Source organism: Zophobas morio, unplaced genomic scaffold (genome assembly GCF_036711695.1).
Source record: "Zophobas morio isolate AGI-343-1 ecotype UQ-CSIRO unplaced genomic scaffold, CSIRO_AGI_Zmor_V1 ptg000007l, whole genome shotgun sequence".
NCBI classification, from domain to species: domain Eukaryota; kingdom Metazoa; phylum Arthropoda; class Insecta; order Coleoptera; family Tenebrionidae; genus Zophobas; species Zophobas morio.
In genome coordinates this window covers 4,308,006-4,328,863 of record NW_026972112.1, presented here as the reverse complement: position 1 = coordinate 4,328,863, position 20,858 = coordinate 4,308,006, and the positions used below count along the sequence as shown (strand labels likewise).

At 35.0% G+C, this 20,858-nt stretch overlaps 3 protein-coding genes across 3 annotated transcripts in view; 2 read left to right on the top strand and 1 right to left on the bottom strand.

Annotated features, from left to right (window-relative positions):
• Positions 1 to 2,644, top strand: LOC135124270 (glutathione S-transferase 1-like). Its single transcript, XM_064049212.1, has 4 exons — positions 1 to 142; positions 406 to 559; positions 2,038 to 2,238; positions 2,289 to 2,644. Exons 2-4 carry the CDS (start codon positions 419 to 421, stop codon positions 2,595 to 2,597), a joined length of 651 nt encoding a protein of 216 aa, XP_063905282.1. The 5' UTR covers positions 1 to 142; positions 406 to 418; the 3' UTR covers positions 2,598 to 2,644.
• A 501-nt stretch (positions 2,645 to 3,145) lies between these two features.
• Positions 3,146 to 4,571, top strand: LOC135124269 (zinc finger protein ZFP2-like). Its single transcript, XM_064049211.1, has 3 exons — positions 3,146 to 3,353; positions 3,412 to 3,908; positions 3,964 to 4,571. The coding sequence occupies exons 1-3, from the start codon at positions 3,240 to 3,242 to the stop codon at positions 4,556 to 4,558; spliced, it is 1,206 nt and encodes a 401-aa protein (XP_063905281.1). The 5' UTR covers positions 3,146 to 3,239; the 3' UTR covers positions 4,559 to 4,571.
• Positions 4,572 to 10,510: 5,939 nt separating this feature from the next.
• The window catches only part of LOC135124266 (hemicentin-2-like), a 379,948-nt gene continuing 369,600 nt past the window's right edge, over positions 10,511 to 20,858 (bottom strand). The window contains exon 14 of the mRNA XM_064049205.1: positions 10,511 to 11,596. Coding sequence (XP_063905275.1) covers positions 11,429 to 11,596 — 168 coding nt within the window. The 3' untranslated portion in view covers positions 10,511 to 11,428. The remainder of the gene's footprint in view (positions 11,597 to 20,858) is intronic.

Below are 20,858 nucleotides of genomic sequence, written 5' to 3'. Positions count from 1 at the left end.
AAACCGGCCAAGTTTCGGTCTCTCTTTCGCAGTCGCACTCGAGCTTTCCTTCGAGCGTTGTTCGTACTTTAACGTTTTACAGTCCACGTTGTTCGACGTTCGACATATCGTGTTGGCTTTCTTCACCGGAATAAAAATAAAGGTAAATGTTTGCTTAGTTTGTGTACCGAGATATCGTATTATGATAACCTTTTTATCATTTTTATGCAGCAACAAAGTTTCGCTAATTTTTAATGCGTCCTGTGGTGCAAACTAGTACTCGAAATTCTAAACTTTTTAGTCAACTATAAATAAACTTTTAGTGATAAGTTGAGGTTTATGGGTTGATAACTGTTACGCAACGGTCTATTATTTTATTTTGTGACTAAACATTGTAATAATAGATTGTTAATTTTTTGTTTATAGTATAGTTGACAAAATGCCGATAGACTTCTATTATCTACCAGGAAGTGCACCATGCAGGGGCGTACTCTTAGCAGCTAAAGCACTAGGAGTCGAGTTGAATTTAAAATTAACAGATCTTATGAAAGGGGAGCATTTGACGCCGGAATTCATTAAGGTAAGTCCGACAATATTTTTTGCAATGCTATGTACTTATTAGTAAGTTCGCAATAACTGCATTGCAATGTTTAACTATGTCATAAAATCTAATAAATGTGTACCATACAGAGGCGTGTTCCGTGCATTTCCTTTTTTGTCCACTGTATGGTAACCTACGATTAAAAACGCATACTTCTGCGTTACGAAACCCGCAAACGACAATTTAATGGAATTTATTACGTAAAGTCGTCTACTATGTATTTTATTAATTGTTGAAACTGAAACAAGAGGTTTAGATTTCTTTGTCCCGGATTTATAGCCGCACGAAACCGCGTTATAGCCTTGAAACATTTTAAATTACTGTTTCCTTTTTAAATTGCTGTAGAGAGGAAGAGATGCATAGTACGTATGATCACGAAACATACGATGCTAAGTTGGATTTTTATATTTAGATTTATTTCTGTTTTATTGATTATCTGAATCTGAATTCGTGTTAGCATATGTTAATAAAATATTTTATTGATGGTTTTGGCAATTGGATAAGAACAATACTTTCAAATATTTGTAATTTAAGTATAAGTGGGTTTTTTTTTAATAAGATTTGTAGAAGACATGATGGTGTAGATTCGACTGCGCGAGGTCAATTATAAAAATTCGAACCACAACAAGGTTATTTTTTACCACAAAAGGTTGGCAGTAAATTAAAATCTTTTATCTTGTTCAATTCTTTTGTTGGAGACTTAATTAGAAAAGAATAGTTAGTATTCAGATTCGTTACAACGTTGATTTAATTATGGTGCAACCGAAGTTTTTTTAACTTGTTACCAACTATAACTTTATTTTTTGCGCTGAGTTTATTATAGCACAAAAATTAAAGAGTGTGCTAAAACTACTTATTATACATTTTTTATAGTCACGAAGAATAATAATTAAAATTTAAACTTCATTCAGATTAGAAATTACAAATCAAGTTGTTATTGTATGAAAACAATCTTATTCTATTTTGCATTAAAATGTGGCGAGGGGCGGCTCAGGGGTGGTAAGTGCCCCATCATTTCCTATTCTATCTATGCTATTCAATATCCCATTAAACTTTTTCCCACGTATCGATATTTCCAACAAACAATAGCTGACCTATTTTCAATCAAATGAAACTTAAAGATTCATTTAGAAAAAGTTTCGACTTAAAAATTATGCATTTATTCTTTTTTTGCTCTAGTAGAACATTATTGATTTATTAGTCCATAAAAATATTTATGTTTCCGTTCAAACTTAATATGAGTTCCGAGCATATCGTAACATCTAAAAAAGTAGGTTTTATCATTGATTAGAAGAACTGGCAGTAGGCAGCCATTTTGGGTATTAATGTCAAAATTCACCTTGAAACATTTGTTACTAAACCACAATCACACCGACGAAATTAAAACTATACTTCTTCTATTTTCATAAGATGACGTTTACCAGTTTTGACTTTTTTGAACGTCTAATATTTTATAGATTAACCCGCAACACACTGTTCCCACTCTCGTTGACAACGGTTTTGCCCTATGGGAAAGCAGGGCCATTATGACCTACTTGGCCGATCAATATGCCAAAAACGACTCCCTCTACCCCAAGGACCCCAAAAAACGCGCTGTGGTGGACCAGAGGCTGTACTTCGACCTGGGTACTTTGTACGCAAGATTCGCCGACTACTACGTACGATTCAGACATTTTCGCCCCATCCAACTCACCTGACTCATTTTTAGTACCCCGTAATATTCGGAGGGGGAGAGTACGATCCTGCAAAGCTCGATAAAATTAAGGAGGCCTTGGGTTTTCTGGACTCGTTTTTGCAAAACGACGAATTTGTGGCCGGGAGTCAACTCACACTCGCCGACTTGTCACTCCTGGCTACAGTGACCTCATTCGAAGCCGTCAATTTTGACCTGTCCGCCTACAAGAACGTGGTGGATTGGCTGGCTAGAGTTAAGGCGGCGGCGCCCGGGTATGAGGAGGCGAACGGAAAGGGGGTTGTTCTGTTCAAGCAGATGGTCGAAAACTTAACGAAGAAATAATGGTTGCGGAGGAAAAAGTTTTTTTGAAATAAAGTATAGCACATTTATTTTTGTGTTGTTTTTGAATTTTTTATTTTTTTTTGGGTTTTGGTGTACGGGGGCTTTAGTTTTTGATAACTTACCTTTCATTTTTGTCTACTCCGTATGTGAATTTGTGCTTCAATAAGATAGTAATAAGCAACGTCAGGACCAATTCGATTGTCACACGTGATTATAGACGTTTCACTTGCAGGCCTTGTAGTGGTTGTTTATTAATCGTATAATCAATAAACTTGTTTAGAATAAATACATGTAATCACAATTTGTTGTAGGCTACCATGAGTCAAAACATTCGCATAAAATTTGAGTGATCGACTGTGACGTGTATTGTGTGTTGCCTAACGAGCGATAACCATGTTAATCGTTTTTCCTGGAATAAAATATTCGTAACAATAAATTGTGAAACCTTGAGCGTTTTTTGTATTGTTAGAAACCGTTCCGTTGTAATTTTTTAACCTAAAAGGGTTTATTATGGTCAATTTATTATTTAGGTTAGGAAAATGTTTTTGAAATTACCGCCAACTGTCATATTCTGTGAAGGTTATGTTATGGCAACAACAAAATAAAAAATTATTATTAAAAAATTATTTATAACAAAACAAGATGGATTTATGCAGAGTCTGTTTGTTTAAAACAGAACCAACCAGTAGCATTTTCAGAGAAGCCAAAAATGGACAACAAGTAGCCGAAATTTTGCAAAGTTTCGCATCAATTGAGGTTAGGTTTTTTCAAATAAAACACTTCAGATTTATTAATAATACTGTAAAAATTGCAGGTTGACGAAAACGATGGATTACCGATTCACATTTGCCCAAATTGTGACGAAAAAATCAACAATTTCGTAGATTTTCAAGCTTTAATCAGGGAGTCTGATTTTAAATTGAAACAGACAAAGTCGCTGACTGATGAAGACCCTCTGGAGTGTATCCCGCCTTCCACGATCACCATAATAATAAAAGAAGAGCCCCACTTGGACTATAAATGTGTTGAAATAAACGAAAATGTAGAAAATTTGTCACAAATTGATATTAAACCACCCAAAAGAAAAAGGGTAAAACGACGAGAAAAGACATTTTTCTGCCCTGGTTGTGATAAGTCGTTTCGGTATAATCATGAATTAGTCGCCCATAGTACTACACACACAGGGGCGGAACCTTATTCGTGTAAAATCTGTGACAAAAAATTTATTTATAAAACGAGTTTTCGAAAACATCAAACTGTTCATTCTAGTAGTCGCCCCTACAAGTGTAATGAATGTGGCAAAACTTACAAGTAAGTCATTTTTCGTACGTACATACTTACAATACTGAATATTATATATTTGAAGGCAGTTAGGTGGTCTCCAAGTTCATACAAAGTCTCACCACTCCAACGAAATCGACGCATCTTCATTTGTTTGTGAAACCTGTGGCAAGAAATTCAGGTTCCGCAGTCAGTTGCTAGTGCATTGCACGATCCACTCCACTGAAAAGCAATTCATTTGTGAAATCTGCAGTAAAGAATTTTCGCATCCGTATTTTTTCAGCCGGCATGTGAAGAATCACAAGAAGGGGCCAGCTGTGCAGTGTTTTGTCTGTGGAAAGACTCTGGCCAATGAGAAGACTTTGTCTCAACATCTTAAGTCTCATTCTGATGAGAAACCGTATAGTTGCAGTGTTTGTCAGAAGAGGTTCAAGATTAGGCAGATTTTGAAGAATCATATGAGGATTCATGATGGTGTTAAAGAGTTTTGTTGTAAGATATGCGAGAAAAGGTTTACTTTTAGTAGTGTTTTGTATAGGCATATGAGGGTGCATTCAGGGGAGACTCCTTTTAAGTGTAAGTTTTGTGAGAGGATGTTTGGGTATTCACACCATTTAGTGAATCATTTGAATAGGTATCATTCTGTAGAAAAGTCGGAGGAATTGAAGGAAAAAATATAAGGGTAGAAGAAGAGTGTGTTTGTTTTTTTAATAAACCCTCATAGTAAGTTCAGTTTTATAAATTGTGTTTTTTTTTATGCAACCAACTATACACATTATAGATCACTGCAAGTCAGTAATTTTATATGTAATCATTTGTGATAAATTCATTTGTAAAGTAACTACTGATGGACAGACAGTATTTGATGCAATAATATGTAAAAATTAAAATGTTTTGTTTACATAAGTTATAAGTCGCAATAATTTTGTAGAGTATTACTCGTTGCCTACATCAAAATGTTATTTTTTGAAATTTATACTTAGAACAAGTTTGAAACTAACTCTACAGCAAACAGAGTTAAAACGTAGTTCTATATAGCTTTCAGTCTCCAGTACTTGGCAAACATTAATTTTCGCACACGTATCGACCAGCTTACAAAAAAGAACAGGTCAAACTGAAACTAGCGCAAATTAGAATATTATTCCTTTTATCGACTTTTGATTTTTATTTTTCAAATTTCCGATGTTCGAATTTCTTTTTAGTTTTTCTATTTGCTAATTTTCGGTTTGCAATTCAATTAAGTATAGAATTTTTAATTTTTCATTTTCTGGAATTTCTCGTTTATAAACTGTGAAACTCTATAGTTTTTTGATCTTTCAATGATCCGAATTATCAATTTTTTCGTCAACTTCTGAATTTTGTCAATTATTAGATTTTTTAATTTTTCATTTCTTCAGTTTTTCAATCTGAAATTTTTTGATTGGCGATTTTAGAAATTTTGAAATTTACAATTTTTTTATTTTTCTTTGTCGATTACAAATTTTTTTCGATTTTTTCCTCTTTTAACTCTGAATTTTTTAATTTTTCGATTTACAATTTTTAAATTTTCGAATTTTCAACTTTGCAGTGTTGCAATCTTCAATCTTCCGATTTTTCAGTTTTTCAATTCTTCAGTTTTTTATCTGCAATTTTTTGATTACAATTTTTCAATGTTACATTTTTTCAAATTTTCAATTTTCCAAGTTTTGAAATTCTCGATTTTCCAATTTTTAGGTTTTTCAGTTTTCCGATTTTTATTTTTTTCGTTTTTTGACTTTGAACATTTTAATTGTTCGATTTTTCAATGTAACTATTTTTTCAATCTTTCACTGAGCGTTTTCACGTTTCGAATTTTCAAGTTTTAATTTTAAAATTTTGCAACGTTTCGATTTTTCAACTCCTCAATTTCCCTATTTTTTCCTTTTTTAATTTGGAACATTTAAATTTTTCGATTTCTTAATTTTACTATCTTTTTCATTTTTCGAATTTTTAATTTTACAGTGTTTTGACTTTCAATTTCTCGGTTCTTCAGTTTTCCATTTTCAATTTTTTGGTGTTGAAATTTTTCGATTTTACAATTCTGGAATTTTTTCGATTATTCAGTTTTCCGATTTTTCAACTACTGAATTTTTCAATTTATCATTTCTTCAGTTTTTGGATTTGTAAGTTTTGAATTTGCGATTTTTCAATTTTACAGTTTTTCGAAATTTCAATTTTAGGTTTATCTGTTTTTAACCTTTCAATTTTGGTATGCTTTGATTTTGCAATTTTGGGAATTTACAATTTTTTGGTTTTTAATTCATCATTTTTTTTCAATTTTTCGATTTTGCCATTTTTCGACTTTTCAGTTTTTAGGATTTTCATTTTTAATTGTTCAATTTTTCGTTTTCTCAGTTTTTAATGTCCCATTTTTTTAATTTTGCAATTTTCGATTTTTAATTTTTAATTTTTGCAATTTTTTGATTTGATGATTTTGGATTTTTTAGATTTTCAGTCCTCCGATTTTTCGGTTTCTCGATTTGTCAGTTCTTCAATTCTTCAGTTTTTTTAATCTGCAATTTTTCGATTTGCGATTTTTGAATTTTAAAATCTTTAGGTTTTTCAGTTTTCCGATTTTTCAATATTTTAATAATTTTGCAATGTTTCGAGTTTACATTTCCCCAGTTTTTTGTTTTGGTTTTTTGACTTTGAACATTTTAATTGTAACTATTTTTAAAATTTTTCAGTTTCTCAATTTTGAAATTCCACAGTTTTTGGTTTTTCAGTTTTTCAATTAAACTTTTGACTTTTTTGAATGAATTTTTCCATTTTTCGACACGATTTATTCGTTTTTTGACATTGAACGTTTTTACTTTTCGAATTTTCAATTTTGAGTTTTAAAATTTTGCAACGTTTCCTCAAAATCTTTATTTTTTTCCTTTTTTGACTTCGAGCATCTAAATTTTTCAATTTTTTCAATTTTTCGAATATTCTATATTTAATTTATTAATTTTTCAGTTTCTCGACTTTTTAACTTTTAATTTTTTCAACGTAATTTTTCAATTTAATCATTTTGGAATCTTTCGATTTTGCAATTTTTTATTTTTTTGAAATTTTTTCGACTGTTCAGTCTTCTGTTTCTCGATTTTTCAACTACTGAATTTTGCAATTTTTTATTTCTTCAGTCTTTTAATTTGCAATTTTTGTATTTGCGATTTTTCAATTTTACAATTTTTGAATATTCAATTTTTAGGTTTTTCAATTTTTGATTTTTCAATTTTTCGATTTTTGAATATTTTGATTTTGCAATTTTACAACTTTGTAATGTTTAGATTTTACAATTTCTTGATTTTTATTTTTTCAATTTCTCGATGATTTTGAACATTTTAACTTTTCGATATTTCTATTTATTATTTTTTCCTATTTTTAGATTTTGCAAATTTTCGACTTTTCAGTTTTTCAAATTTTGTTTCATTTTTTCGATTTTACAATTTTGGAATTTTTTGGATCTTCAATTTTCCGATTTTTCGGTTTCTCGATTTTTCGACAATGTACTGAATTTTTCGGTATTTCATTTTTTCAGTTTTTTAGTCTGCAGTTTTTCGATTTGCGATTTTTTTTAGTTTTTCTAATTTTCAATTTTCCAGTTGTTCAAATTCTCGTTTTCCAATTTTTAGGTTTTTCAGTTTGTTGATTTTATATTTTTCCGATTTTTAATTGTTCAATTTCTTGATTTATTCGTTTTTTCACATTAATGGCTTGTTCAGTTTTTAGGTTTTTCAGTTCTTAAATTTTCAGTTTTTCAATTTCTCATTTTTTCTTCGTTTTTTGATTTTGAACATTTTAATTTTTCGATTTTTCAATGGAACTTTTCAATTTGTCGATTTTGCACTTTCGCAGTTTTTGGTTTTTCAATTTTTCGATTCAACTTTTGACTTTTTAAATGCAATTTTTCATTTTTTCAAATTTTCAGTTTTTCAATTTTAATTTTTCGATTTTTCAATTTTTCTATTTAACGATTTTTCGAATTTTCCATTTTTAATTTATCAATTATTCTGTGTTGCAGGTTTTGCGATTTTAAAATTTTGCAATATTTTCAATTTTCAGTTTCCCTATTTTTCAACTTTGAAATTTTTTAATGCAATTTTTCAGTTTTACAGTTTCCGAGTTTTCTATTTTACAGTTTTACAAATTTTCGATTTTTTAATTTTTAAATGTTTCAGTTTTTAATTTTTGGAATTGCAATTTTTTGATGTTTGAACTATTAAATTTTTCAGTGTTTAATTTTTCGATTTTTCATTTTCTCTAGTTTTTCGTTTTTAGGTTTTTCAGTTCATAATTTTTAGTTTGTCGATTTTGCAATTTCGCAATTTTTTGTTTTTCAATTTTTCGATCAGCTTTTGACTTTTTTAATGCAATTTTTTTTTCGAATTTTCAGTTTTTCAGTTTTACAAAGTTTCGATTTTTCAACACGATTTATTAGTTTTTTCGCACTGAACATTTTAATTTTTCGATTTTTCAATTTCTAATTTTAAAATTTTGCAATTCAATTTCTCAATGTTTACCTTTTTTGACTAAAATTTTTCGATTCTTCAATTTTATAATTATTTTCATTTTTTGTATTTTACAGTTTTTCGAATTTTCCATTTTGCAATATTTTCAATTTTCTGTTTCTCTATTTTTCATCTTTTAATTTTTTTAATGCAATTTTTCAATTTTACAGTTTTTTGAATTTTTAATTTTCTAGTTTTACAAATTTTCGATTTTTTAGTTTTCAAATGTTTCAGTTTTTAATTTTTCTATTTTCCAATTTTACAATATTGCAATGTTTGGATTTTTCATTTTCCTGTATTTTTCCTTTTGAGGTTCTTCAGTTGTTGATTTTTCAGATTTTCGGTTTCCCATTTTTTTTGGGTTTTTTGATTTTGAACGTCTTAATTTTTCGATTTTTCAGTATAAATTTTCAGTTTGTCGGTTTTCCAATTTCGCAGTTGTTGTTTCTTCAATTTTTCAATTCAACTTTTGACTTTTTTTAATGTCAGTTTTACGAATTTTCGATTTTTCACTCATTAAGTTTTCTATTTTCCGATTTTACAATTTTGCAATTTTTTGATTTTTGAATTTTTCGATTTTTCTGTTCTTAATTATTCAGTTTTTCAAATTCCCAATTTTTTTCGCTTTTTGGTTTTCAACATTTAAATTTTTCGATTTTTCGATGTCATTTTTCAGTTGTCGATTTTGCAATTTCGCCGTTTTTGGTTCCTCAATTTTTCAAAACAAATCTTGACTTTTTTAACGCAATTTTTAATTTTTTCGAATTTTCAGTTTTACGAATTTTAGATTTTTCAACATGATTTATTCGTTTTTTGATATTGAACATTTCCATTTTCGGATTTTTCAATTTTCAATATTAATTTTTTTTTCCAGTTTCAGTTTTTGAACTTCAAAATTTTTGAATGCAATTTTTCAAATTTAGTTTTTCGAATTTTCCAATTTTCCATTTTAACAAATTTTCGATTTTTAAATGCTTCAGTTTTTAATTTGTGCTATTTTACAATTTTTTGAATTTTCAATTTTACTGTTACGATACTATGGATTCTAGTATGTACGGCGATAATGACTCATCAGCCGAGCGGCGTTAGCTGACGAACCGCCTGGAAGCGGAAGTTGCGATGGCCAACCCAGAAAAACCTCGAAGCGGCGTTCTCGATCCATCGAGAGGATCGTATAGATTTAAATCGAGGCCACGGTCGGGAACGATTATTATTCAGTTAACAAATCGAGTTAAGCGAAGACAGAGTCCAGTCAAGTTGCGCCGGAATTACTTTGTACATAATCGCCGTGTAAATTTGAGTTTCTAGGAAATAAATTGTTGAGTTTTACCTACGCCGATTTTAAATACCCGTTCAACGTAACATTACAATATTGTAGTGTTTGGATTTCCAATTTTCTTCATTTTATTGCTTTTTAAAAAGTTAAACTATGCAAAGGAATATGTAATTTGTTGATTTTTAAATTATTCGATTTTTCAATGACTCTATTTTATCCAATTTTCAGTTTTTAATTTTTCAACTTTTCAGTCTTACAATTTTTTGATTTTCAGATTTACCGCAAATTATTTAAAAACATTCTTACATTAAAACTGAATAAAAATCAAAAAGCGATTTAATTCTATACAACAAATTTAAAACCCGAAGCCGAGACACTTTTTTTCTCGAGCATAAATTCCGAAATGACAGAAAGCCCCTGTGCATTGTTTCTTGTATCGCTGCGGAAATGTCATAAACCAAGTACGAGACCTTTCTGCGAAGACGGTGATCCCTTAAATATCATTCACTCTGTGAAGTGGAGAAGAAACAACGGAAAATAATCTGTGAATGCAGCGGATCCTTACATTAGAGATGAGAACAGTATTATGAACGCTGTCTCCCTTGGAACCACAAACGTTTCGTACCCTTCGAAAAGTTCCTACATAATTACAAATTTAATATCATGCTGACGAAGGGAATGTAATGGATGTTTACGTTACTAGTGGGATAAAAGCTTTATTACTTACGGGTGTGACAATGATTAATAGCTGTTTATTTTGGTTTTTTGGGGTTATTGTGTGTGACGTATGAAATAAGCATTAGAATGGATACACATTTAGTTTATATTTATTAATAATACTCTCATTGGTTCATCAGTTATGTACATGAATAAAATAATATAAACAACATCTCAACATAGTCTGTAACTCACACGCATTCTTATTAAGCACACTTTATTTACAAAATACATTATTGCACAGCAATAAAGCTCTTATGTTAAAACAAATTCATCTAATAACATATGTACACAGTTGATAACTTATTGTACATACACACAATCGTAGTAAATACATAGTGGAAACAGTCTTTGAACAGATACGCCAAGCTTTTATTACCGTTAGGAATATTTCGGCCTATCGATTTGAATAAATTTGACACTGACTTATCTCCGAAAGAAAGAGAGAGAGAGAGCGCTGCTTTTAATTAGTATTTGTAATTCGAACGTCTTTCAAAGCCCATTAATGGATTTCGTAATGAAAGAACGGCGTAACTGAAGTGGGAACGGTTTCAAATTTTACTCGCTTTTACCAGATCGGAAAAGAACGATCTTGTAAATCATACACAGTATGATTGGACAGCTAATCATTAACAACATTCATCCGTATTAAAAGTTAGACATTTATTTACGCCCGATAGGTTCAGAGTCGCCGGAACCGCGCGCTCCCACAGCGGCCGAGCCAATAAAAAACTGCGTGTGTGAAATTTCGGGCCGCCGCAGGACCGGGCCCCGTCCGGCCAGTAGGCCTAGAAAATATGGTCGGTCGTTCATTTGTCAGGTTTCTTCGTTGATAGTTTCAAGAGAGTCCCATCTAAAAACAATTAAGCTCGAGAGTCTGTGATTGTTCCACTACCTAAACAGAATCATTTACTAAAAACACTTGGCATCTACTCCTGTATCACAGGCGCTATCGAGGCGTCACCATCTCCAGGTGGTTCCAACGAGGAGTCCTAGAGGAGACGCCGAGACGGACTGGAGCTGGTGACACCGTTTGATTCAGTTCATTAAACACAACTTTCAGGTCCCGGAATAGCCTCGGCTATGATGTGGTCTCTCCTCATGGTGGCGAATGACGAGTACGAAACGTCGCGGGGGCGCGGACGGGGGCGGCCCAGGGTGCCCCCGGATTGGGGCACGCACATTTCGGGGGAGGGCATCGCCTCTACGTGAGACTGCAACAAAGTCACACTTAACTACTGAATTCTTTCATGCACTTTTATGCCAGACGGAACAGGAATTTTCAATTTCGATTCGAGTAAACAGCTCGAGTGCAAGCATCTTTATTAATAAGCGGAGGATCGACTCGAACTTGTTTTAACTTTCAAAATTAAAAATATGATATCTGCAGCGAGGTAGCGCAATTTTTGTTTTTTTCGTTTAATCAGAGCTGCATGCATGCACAATTAAGTCGTGAGTTCAAAATTGAAGACCTTATTATTCGTGCTCTTTGGTGGAGTTGTTTAATAAGGAATTAGCGGAAAATTACAGTCAACGTAGCAAACTTCGTCTAGTTGAGTTAATAAATAACGAACTCGAACGTTGTTTGAAAAGAAGTTTCGAGCAATTGCTACGTTTTAAATTCGTGTAAAGTGCGATCGATTGTTCGGAAAAATTTCTGCTTTCGTGTAAGGTCATAATTAGTTTTATTAATATTATTACGGTTTAGAAGAAAATGAATCAAATGATTTAAATTGTAACGGTTAACACCTACAAGATTTTAGCAGGCTTTTATCTGTTCGAGGATTACCGTTGTTTATTATTTTTGGGGTTTGGGCCCCAAGCAGCTTTAGTAATTTTTTTTTCGTGTTCTTTACTTTTAATCCCTTCGATGCTGGCGAATTACGCACATAAACCTTCTTTACCTTCGGGCTAGAATTAAAAACATGTTTTTTTTTGTTTTCTGCTGCGTAAAAACTGAAACAAATATGTGTCGAAATCTACTACTTTCAGTTTAGTGTGTTAAGACAGCGAATTTTCTATATGTACAAATAAGAGAAAAGAGTCTGATTCTACAGTAACTTTCGCGTTTTCAGTGTGGCACTCATGACGTGCATAACAACGACAAAAAGACGGGTCAGAAGTGCCACCACAGCGACATAAAATACCTCCCATCAAAAAAGTTACTAAGGATTGTGTACCGTAAGACGGGGCTAATCAGGAAATGTGAGGATATTCGGGAACCGACCAAAAAAAGTATTTAACGCACTCTAGCAGAGCTGATCGTGATATTTTCCTAACGCATCCAGTGGAAAAGTTGAGTTTAGTCTCGAACCTAAAAGTTTCTTGTACAGAGTTCTAGAAATGTGAAGCCGATAAGGCAGTGATTTGTTTAAAACGCGGACGTTACATTTTTGAAAAATTTTTGTATGTCCAACTTTGTGCTCTAGAAACAAAATAAGTGATTTCAGAGTAAGTATGAATATTCAGACAAAAAGTTACGTATATTTGCCGCAAAATATCAAAAAATCAAAAAAATTGATTGAAAAATATGTCTTGGGCGACATTTTTACTAAAATGGGGCTACTTGGACAGCCCCATCGGGGTTATTTGGGAAATTGCTTATTATTACAGGATCTTGTATAATACAAGTACTTGCATGTATCTGCAGGTAATTATTGTACTGTTTAGTTACTTTTCAAACCACAATTTTTTTTAGAGACGCAACATGGTGCGGAAGTACAAAAGGACGTTATCGAATACTAGAAATGGTAAAAACTACAAACCGTATTTTGCTTATAGCAATGAGAATTTACAGCGGGCAGTTGAAGACTTTCGTGCAAAAAAGTTAACTCTTCTTGGAGCAGAAAAAAAATACTTGGTTAAAAAATCTACAATTGCACGACGTGTTTCAAGACAAAACAAAAATGATCGTCCAGGTCGTCCAAATCTCTTCAGTCAGGAAGAGGAAACTGTTTTTCTGGAACACTTAAATCTTGTAGCAAGCTGGGGATACCCATTTGATCTTTTAGATTTAAGACTAATGGTAAAAGCTTATCTGGATAAACTTGGCCTTCAAGAAAAACGACTTAAAAATAACTTGCCTGGACCAGATTGGGCAACCAATTTTATTAAAAGACACAAACACCTGATTTCAAACCGTTTGTCTTCCAATATATCTACAAAAAGAGCGTCACTTTCACCTCCGATTATTGAGCAGTTTTTTGAGAATGCACGCGATCTATTGGAAAATACAAATTAAAAAAACAATATTATATATTTTTTAAAATTTGGAATACTTATAAAGCGGGGTAACTCGGTTTTTGTATAGTTTTACAAGGTTTCCCGAATAACCCCACTCAGGTAAAATTTAAGAAAATAAGAAAAAAAAAATTTTGTGGCCTTATTGTTTAGACAGTGACAATTTTATTGCGTACTAAAAACTGCTAACATAAGGCCCTTTCCAAAACGTTTATTTTAAAAAATCTAAAAAAATTAGTTTGAGTTTGATTAACAAAAATTCGAAAAAAAATTCCCTATTAGCCCCGTTCTACGGTACCGAGACTATTAATGATTGAAGCGAATTTTTGTGTTGGTAATTCTGAATTATTGGCAGCAACGACTTTTACAGGAGCGTGCTTAACCTGTCTTGCAAACCTAATGAGAAGGCGACTTGGTCTTTTCAATTTCGTTTTGACAATCGGGTATGCCATCACAAAATAGTTAAATATGTTGCCAACCTGACAAAAAAATCACAATCATTAATGTTCTCCGGTATTTATCTCTTCTCCAGTTCACTTTCACATGTTTTTATAAAATCAGGTCAGGTCAGGTCAGGTCAGATCAACTCAGGGTATCTTCTCTTTCCTGTAAATGTCACGCATGCACAACTTGCAAAGTTTTGGGTTATTCCAACAGGTCATGGATCCTGGAAGTCCAGCTGTGTATGGTAATGGTTTTTATAAATGGTTTTTAGGGCGTAGTTATTCCTCATTATGACAGTTCTCGCTTGTGACTAATGTCAATTATTGTAACCTGTCATTTAAAGTCATCGTTTTTATTGTTTTAACATTTTTTTATCCTCAGCAGTCAGGAGTTCCTGTTTGTAACATGAAATTGAACAATGAGCATTAAAGAAAGGATTACAGAACATTTTTGAAATTAAAAATAGAGTGAACATGTGCCTTGAACAAAATGGTGAACATTTTCAATGTTTACTGTGATGTTTAACTGCAATAAATTTGTTTAATGAGTTATACAGGTGCGTGTGGTATTTATCATGAGACCTTGGGGATTTAGTAAAGTTTAAAACTGAGAGGCGGCACGTTTCCATGACCTACTTCGACCCTATAATCATTTATAGAAACCCTGTACAAAGTGTATATTTGGTCGGGTCAGGTCAGGTAAGGTCAGCGTATCTTCTTTTCGCTCTAAATGTCAAGCCATTGAACATGGTGTAGTTTTGCGATTCCTTTCCCATTCGGTTTTTTGATTTTTTTCCATTATCTCATCCATATACCTTTTCTTTGGTCTTGCTTTTTTTGGCCTATAGGTTATGTACTCAGTATTCTTTTTTCGATGTGTCCAGCCATCTTACTTCTCCATCCATTTTCTGTTCGTTTTCTCCCAAATGTCTTTCTCAAAACTTTCCTCTCCCACCTTTCTAGGGCCTCTTCTTGTTTTTTAAGGTCCATCCTCGCACGCATATGTTACTGAGATTAAATAAACTAGATCACATCAGAATGTGGGATCGCCCTAATTCAGGTATTCCCAAGGATGGATTCCCAAAAATGTAGCTAGAGAGAGAGCCTCCATTGTCGTTTCGTTCAAACATAGATGCTAAGCTTAAGAAGACTTAAGATTCTGCCTTCACTCAAAACTGGAGTTTCCAAGTAGTCAAATACGTGTTTAATGAAGAAGAGGATTCGGATAGCACGAAGTTTCCCAGATACTCGTTAGGGTTCAAATTTCACTGGTCCTCTTCCTCTTTCCGACTGCTATCATTGACGTTTAAGAGTGTGGTTATGCTGGAATTCCTTCTAAGACGCCTGAAAGGCACTCTACACTTTGGTATACTTTGTTTCCGTATGTGAGAAGTGTGAGGGACAGCATGACCTGACCTTATCTGGTGCAGCTATTAGTTTGACTTAATTCAATGGACAACCTTTTTCTAACTCAATCCATATTTGTGTTAGTGCAGGTTGTTTAGAGTGACGAGCCCTTAACCTGGACGAACCCGAATCAACAAATTTTGGGTCGATGTTCGGCCGGGAATAGGGCAATAGGGAATAACTTGTTACACACCCGTCAAAGTACCATAAAATCGGCTCTGAAGGTATTCGTTCACATAATTCTAGTATTTGGGACTCAAAAGGAAGCCGATTGGACTCATGGTGGAAGAGTCTGGAAGAGCTGAAACTCCTACACTTATCACACAGTCGTGGGCATTTTAAGGTCCCAATCTTCCTATTGGACAAACTTGCCTGGAAGTTGTGGGTTATGACAACGAATTATGGATCCTGGGGACCAGCTGTGTGGGGTAGTGGACCCAATCTACAGGACAGGTCAGGTTAGGTTAGGTCAGGTCAGGGTACCTTTTCTTCCCTCAAAATGTCAAACCATCCAACAAGCTAGGTGTACATACTTGAACACATCGGAATGCGGGCCCGCCCTAATTCAGAATATACTAGGCTAGAGGTCAGACGTTATCATTGTTGTTTCATTCAAACTTAGAAGAGTTTCCAGAACCTCTGTGGTTAGATTTTCAGCGGACCATTGAGACGACTTAAAATTTTCTTCCAACTCAAAGCTGGATTTTATCGACAGCTTTTTCCTAAATATACTTATTTTAGGTGTTTAGTATCGGAGGTTTTGTTGGAGGCTGTCCCATCAAATAAGTTAGTAAAACGTATGTACGAAGAGGTGCCGAGTGAGTATTAATGGTTTTTTGTGTTGGTAATCCTGAAATATTGGCAGCAATGTTGACGTGTCAGTTCACAGTTGTCAACTTTGCAGGAGCGCGCCTAAACCGCGCAAACGTGATGAGAAGGTGACTTGGTGTCTTCAATTTCATTTTGAAAATCAGGTATGCTATAATAAAATGTTTAAATTGTTGCCAACCTAACAAAAAAGTCACAATCATTAATACTTCCCGGTACTTATCTCTTTTTCAGTCTAGTTCCCTAGTCATGTTTTTATAAAATCAGGTCAGGTCAGGTCAAGTCTAACCATCCAACAGTATGGATTTCCAAAAACCTTTGTGGTTGCTTGCAAAGTTGTGGGTTATCGCAATAGGTCATGGATTCTGGAAGGCGAGCTGTGTGGGCTAGCTGACCCAATATAGACTGGATATTTGGTGCTTTTTTGTGTATTCATCTCATTCATCTACCTTTTTTTGGCATTTCTTTCTTTTTTTGGGGCTATAGGTTTTCTTCGCAGTATCTTCTTCACTAGTCTTTTTTCGGGACTCTTTCGATGTGTCCCAGCCATCTTATTCTCTGAAACCTGATAATCCCGGTTGTGTGTGGTCCTTGTATGTGTCCATTACTTCTTCATTTGGTCTTCTTCTCCATCCATTTTCTGTTCGTTTTTGTCCAAATATCGTTCTCAAAACTTTCTTTCCCTACCTTTCAAGGACCTCATCCTCTGTTTCTTTATAAGGTCCGCACCTCACACGCATATGTTACTGAGATCCAATAAGTTAGAATGTGGGACCACCCTAATTTTAGACATCTTTTCGTGTGGATTCCCACAAATGTAGCCAGAGAGACGCCATCATTGTCGTTTCGTCATACACAGGTGCTAAATCCAGAAGGCTTAAGGATGTCTTCACTCAAAACTGGAGTTTCCAAGTAGTCCAATTCGTGTGCTAGGAAATTCTGTCTTCTATGAAGAAGAGGGTTCGGATAGCATGAAGTTTCCCAGATACTGTGGATCAAGCTTTTCATATAAATATCTATTTCACTGGTCTAACTATGACCCCTCTTCTTCTTTCGGACTGCTATCCTTGCCTTTTAAGAATGGAATTGTGATGGCATTCCCTCGGGGACGCCTGAAAGGCCGCCCTGTACTTTGGTAAACTTTGCTTCCGTATGCGAAGAGTGCGAGGGACAGCATGACCTTATCTGGTCAGCTATTACTGACTTAATTCAATGGATGTGCGTAGACCACCTTTCTCTAAGTCAACCCAGAGTTGTGTCGGTACAGGATCTTTAGAATGATGGACCCTTAACCCAGGCGAACCCGAATCAACAAATCTTGGGCCTGTGTTTGTCCGAGGAATCTAAAGCGTGTGGGCAAAAGAATAACTTGTTATGCACCCCTCGAAGTACCATAAAATCGGCTCTGAAGGTATTCCTCCACATAATTCTAGTACTTGGGACTAAAAGGGAAGCCGATCTAAAGATTGGAGTCATGGTGGAAGAGTCTGGAAGAGCTGAAACTCCTACAGGTATCACGGAGTCGCGGGCATTTTAAGGTCCTAATTTTCCATTTGGGCAAACTTGCTTGAAAGTTGTGGGTTATCCCGAAAGATCAAGGATTTTGGCAGGGCAAATGTGTGGAGTAGAATCAATACATAGGACAGGTCAGGTTAGGTCAGGTCAGGTCAAAGTGTTTTCTCTTCCCTCGGAACGTCAAGCCATCCAACAAGCTAGATGTATTTGAGCATGTTAGAATGCGGGACCGCCCTAATTTAGAATATATTAGGCTAGATATCCCTTAGTATGGATTTCCAAAAACCTTTGTGGTTCTAGTTTTCAGGTTGAAAAATAAAGGTTCGGGTATTATGAACATCCCAGGCTCATCTCTCGGACTGCTATCATTGCTACTGGTTTGAATGAATTGAATGGTTCGCTTAAGTGCGTAGATAACCTTTCTCTAAGTCAATTCCACCTTTGTTAAGGTCGTTTAGAATAACGTGCCCCTAACCTGGGTGAATCCGAACAACAAATTTGAACCAGTGTTCGTCCGAGAAATAATTATAGGTATGAGGGAGCTAGAACGTGGGAACTGAGGAATAAGTCGCTGTCTACCTGTGGAGGTTTCCCAAAGTCGGTTCTGAAGCAACATGTGACGGTTTTAGTATTTGGGACTAACAGGGAAGGCGATCTAAAGATTGTCTGAAAGAGCTGAAACTCCCATTTTAAGGCCTTAATATTCTAATTGGATAAGCTTGCAAAGTTGGGGATTATTCCAATAGGTGGAAGGCGAGTTGTGTGGGTAGCTGACTCAATATATAGGCTGTATATTTAGTGTTTTTTTTTGCAATCATCCCATTCATCCGCCTCTACTTTGGTCTTTTTTCGTTTTTTTTTGGGCCATAGGTTTTCTTTGCAGTTCTCCTTCAATCGTTTTTTTAGGGAATATTTCGATGTGTTCCAGCCACCTTATTTTCTGAAACAGGTGGCTGGGGGTGGTTCCTTGTATGGGTCCATTACTTCTTCATTCAATCTTCTTCTCTAGCCATTTTCTGTTCGTTCTCAAAACTTTCCTTTTCCACTTTTCTAGGACCTGTTCCTCTGTTTTTTTTTTAAGGCCTGTAAATCCAATAAGCTCATAAACTCATTAGAATGCAGGATGGCCCTAATTTTAGATATCCCTTCGTATGGATTCCCAAAAATGTAGCTAGGGAGACGCCATCATTTTCGTTTCGTCATACAGAGGTGCTAAACCCAGAAGGCTTAAGGTTGTCTTTACTCAAAACTGGAGTTTCCAAGGAGCCAAATAGGTGTTCTAGGAAGTTCTCCCTTCTATGAAGAAGAGGGTTCGGATAGTGTGAAGGTTCCCAGATACTCCTGGTGGATCAAGCTTTTCCACTTCGCTGGTCTAGGTATGACCCCTCTTCTTCTTTCGGACTGCTATCCTTGCATTTTAAGAATGGGATTGTCACAGAATTTCCTCGAGGACGCCTTAAAGCCCGCGTTGTACCAACGTAAATTTTGCTTCCGTATGCGAGGAGTGCGAGGGACAATGGTCTTATGTGGTACAGCTATTACTGACTGAATTCAATGGATGTGCGTAAATCATCTTTCGCTAAGTTAACCCACATTAATTTGTTTTCGTGCAGGTCCTTTAGAATAATGGGCCCTTAAGCCAGGCGAACCCGAATCAGCAAATTTTGGGCGTGTGTTCGTCCGGGAAATAATTACAGATACGAGGAAGTCAAAGTGTGAGGGCAAAGGAATAACTTGTTATACAGCCGTCGAAGTAGCATAAAATCGGGTCTGAAGGTACTTCTCCACATAATTCTCGTATTTGGGTCTAAAAGAGATTTGTGGAGGTGCCCCAAAATCTGCTCTGAAGGAACGACAGATAATTTTAGTATTTGGGACTAAAAGGGAAGGCGATCTAAAATTGTAGTCAAGGTGGAAGAGTCTAAGGGAGTTGAAACTCCTACACTGGTCATGGGCATTTTAAGGTCCTAATATTCTAATTGGACAAGCTTGCAATGTTGTGGGTTATCTCAACAGGTCATGGACCCTGGGAGGCCAGCTGTGTGGGGTAGACGACCCAATATACAGACTGTATATTTGGTCGAGTCAGGTCAGGTAAGGTCAGGGTGTCTTCATTTGCCTCTAAACGTCAAGTCATCGAGGGTCAAGGGCTAGTTTTACGATTTCCTTCCAGTGTACTCGGTCATATACCTTTGTTTGGTCTTCCTTTTTTCCTATAGGTTTCCTTTGCAATATTTTCTTCCCCAGTTCTTTTTTCGGGAGTCTTTCGATGTGTCCCAGCCATCAGTTTCTCTGAAACCTGTTCCTTGTACGTGTCCATTACTTCTTCATTTAATCCTCTTCTCCAGCCATTTTCTGTTCGCTTTCCCCCAAATATCGTCCTCAAAACTTCCTTTCCCACCTTCCTAGCACCCGAATCAACAAATTTTGGGCATGTGTTCGTCCGGGAATAGGACAAAGAAATAACTTGTTATACACTGAAGTACCACAAAATCGGCTCTGAAGGTACTCCTCCACATAATTCTAGTATTTGGTACTAAAATGGAAGCCGATCTAAAGACTGGATTCATAGTGGAAGAGTCTAGAAGAACTGAAACTCCCACACTGATCACGGAATCGTGGGTATTTTAAGGTCCTAATTTTCCAATTGGACAGACTTGCTTGAAAGTTATGGGTTATCCCGAAAGAATCAATACATAGGACAGGTCAGGTCAGGTCTTCCTTCTGTTCCCTCGGAACGTCAAGTCATCGAACAATCTGGATGTATTTGAGGATATTAGAATGCGGGACTAATTTGGAATATACTAGGCTAGATATCCTCTAGTATGGATTTCCAAAAACCTTTGTGGTTTTGGTTTTCAGGTTGAAAGTGGGTTCGGATATTATGAAGATTCCCAGGTTCATCTTTCGGACTGCTATCATTGCTACTGGTTTGAGCTAATTGAATGGATGGCTTAAGTGCGTAGACAACCTTTCGCTAAGTCAGTTCCGCCTTTGTTAAGGTCGCTTCGAATGACGGGCCCCTAACCTGGGTGAATCCGAA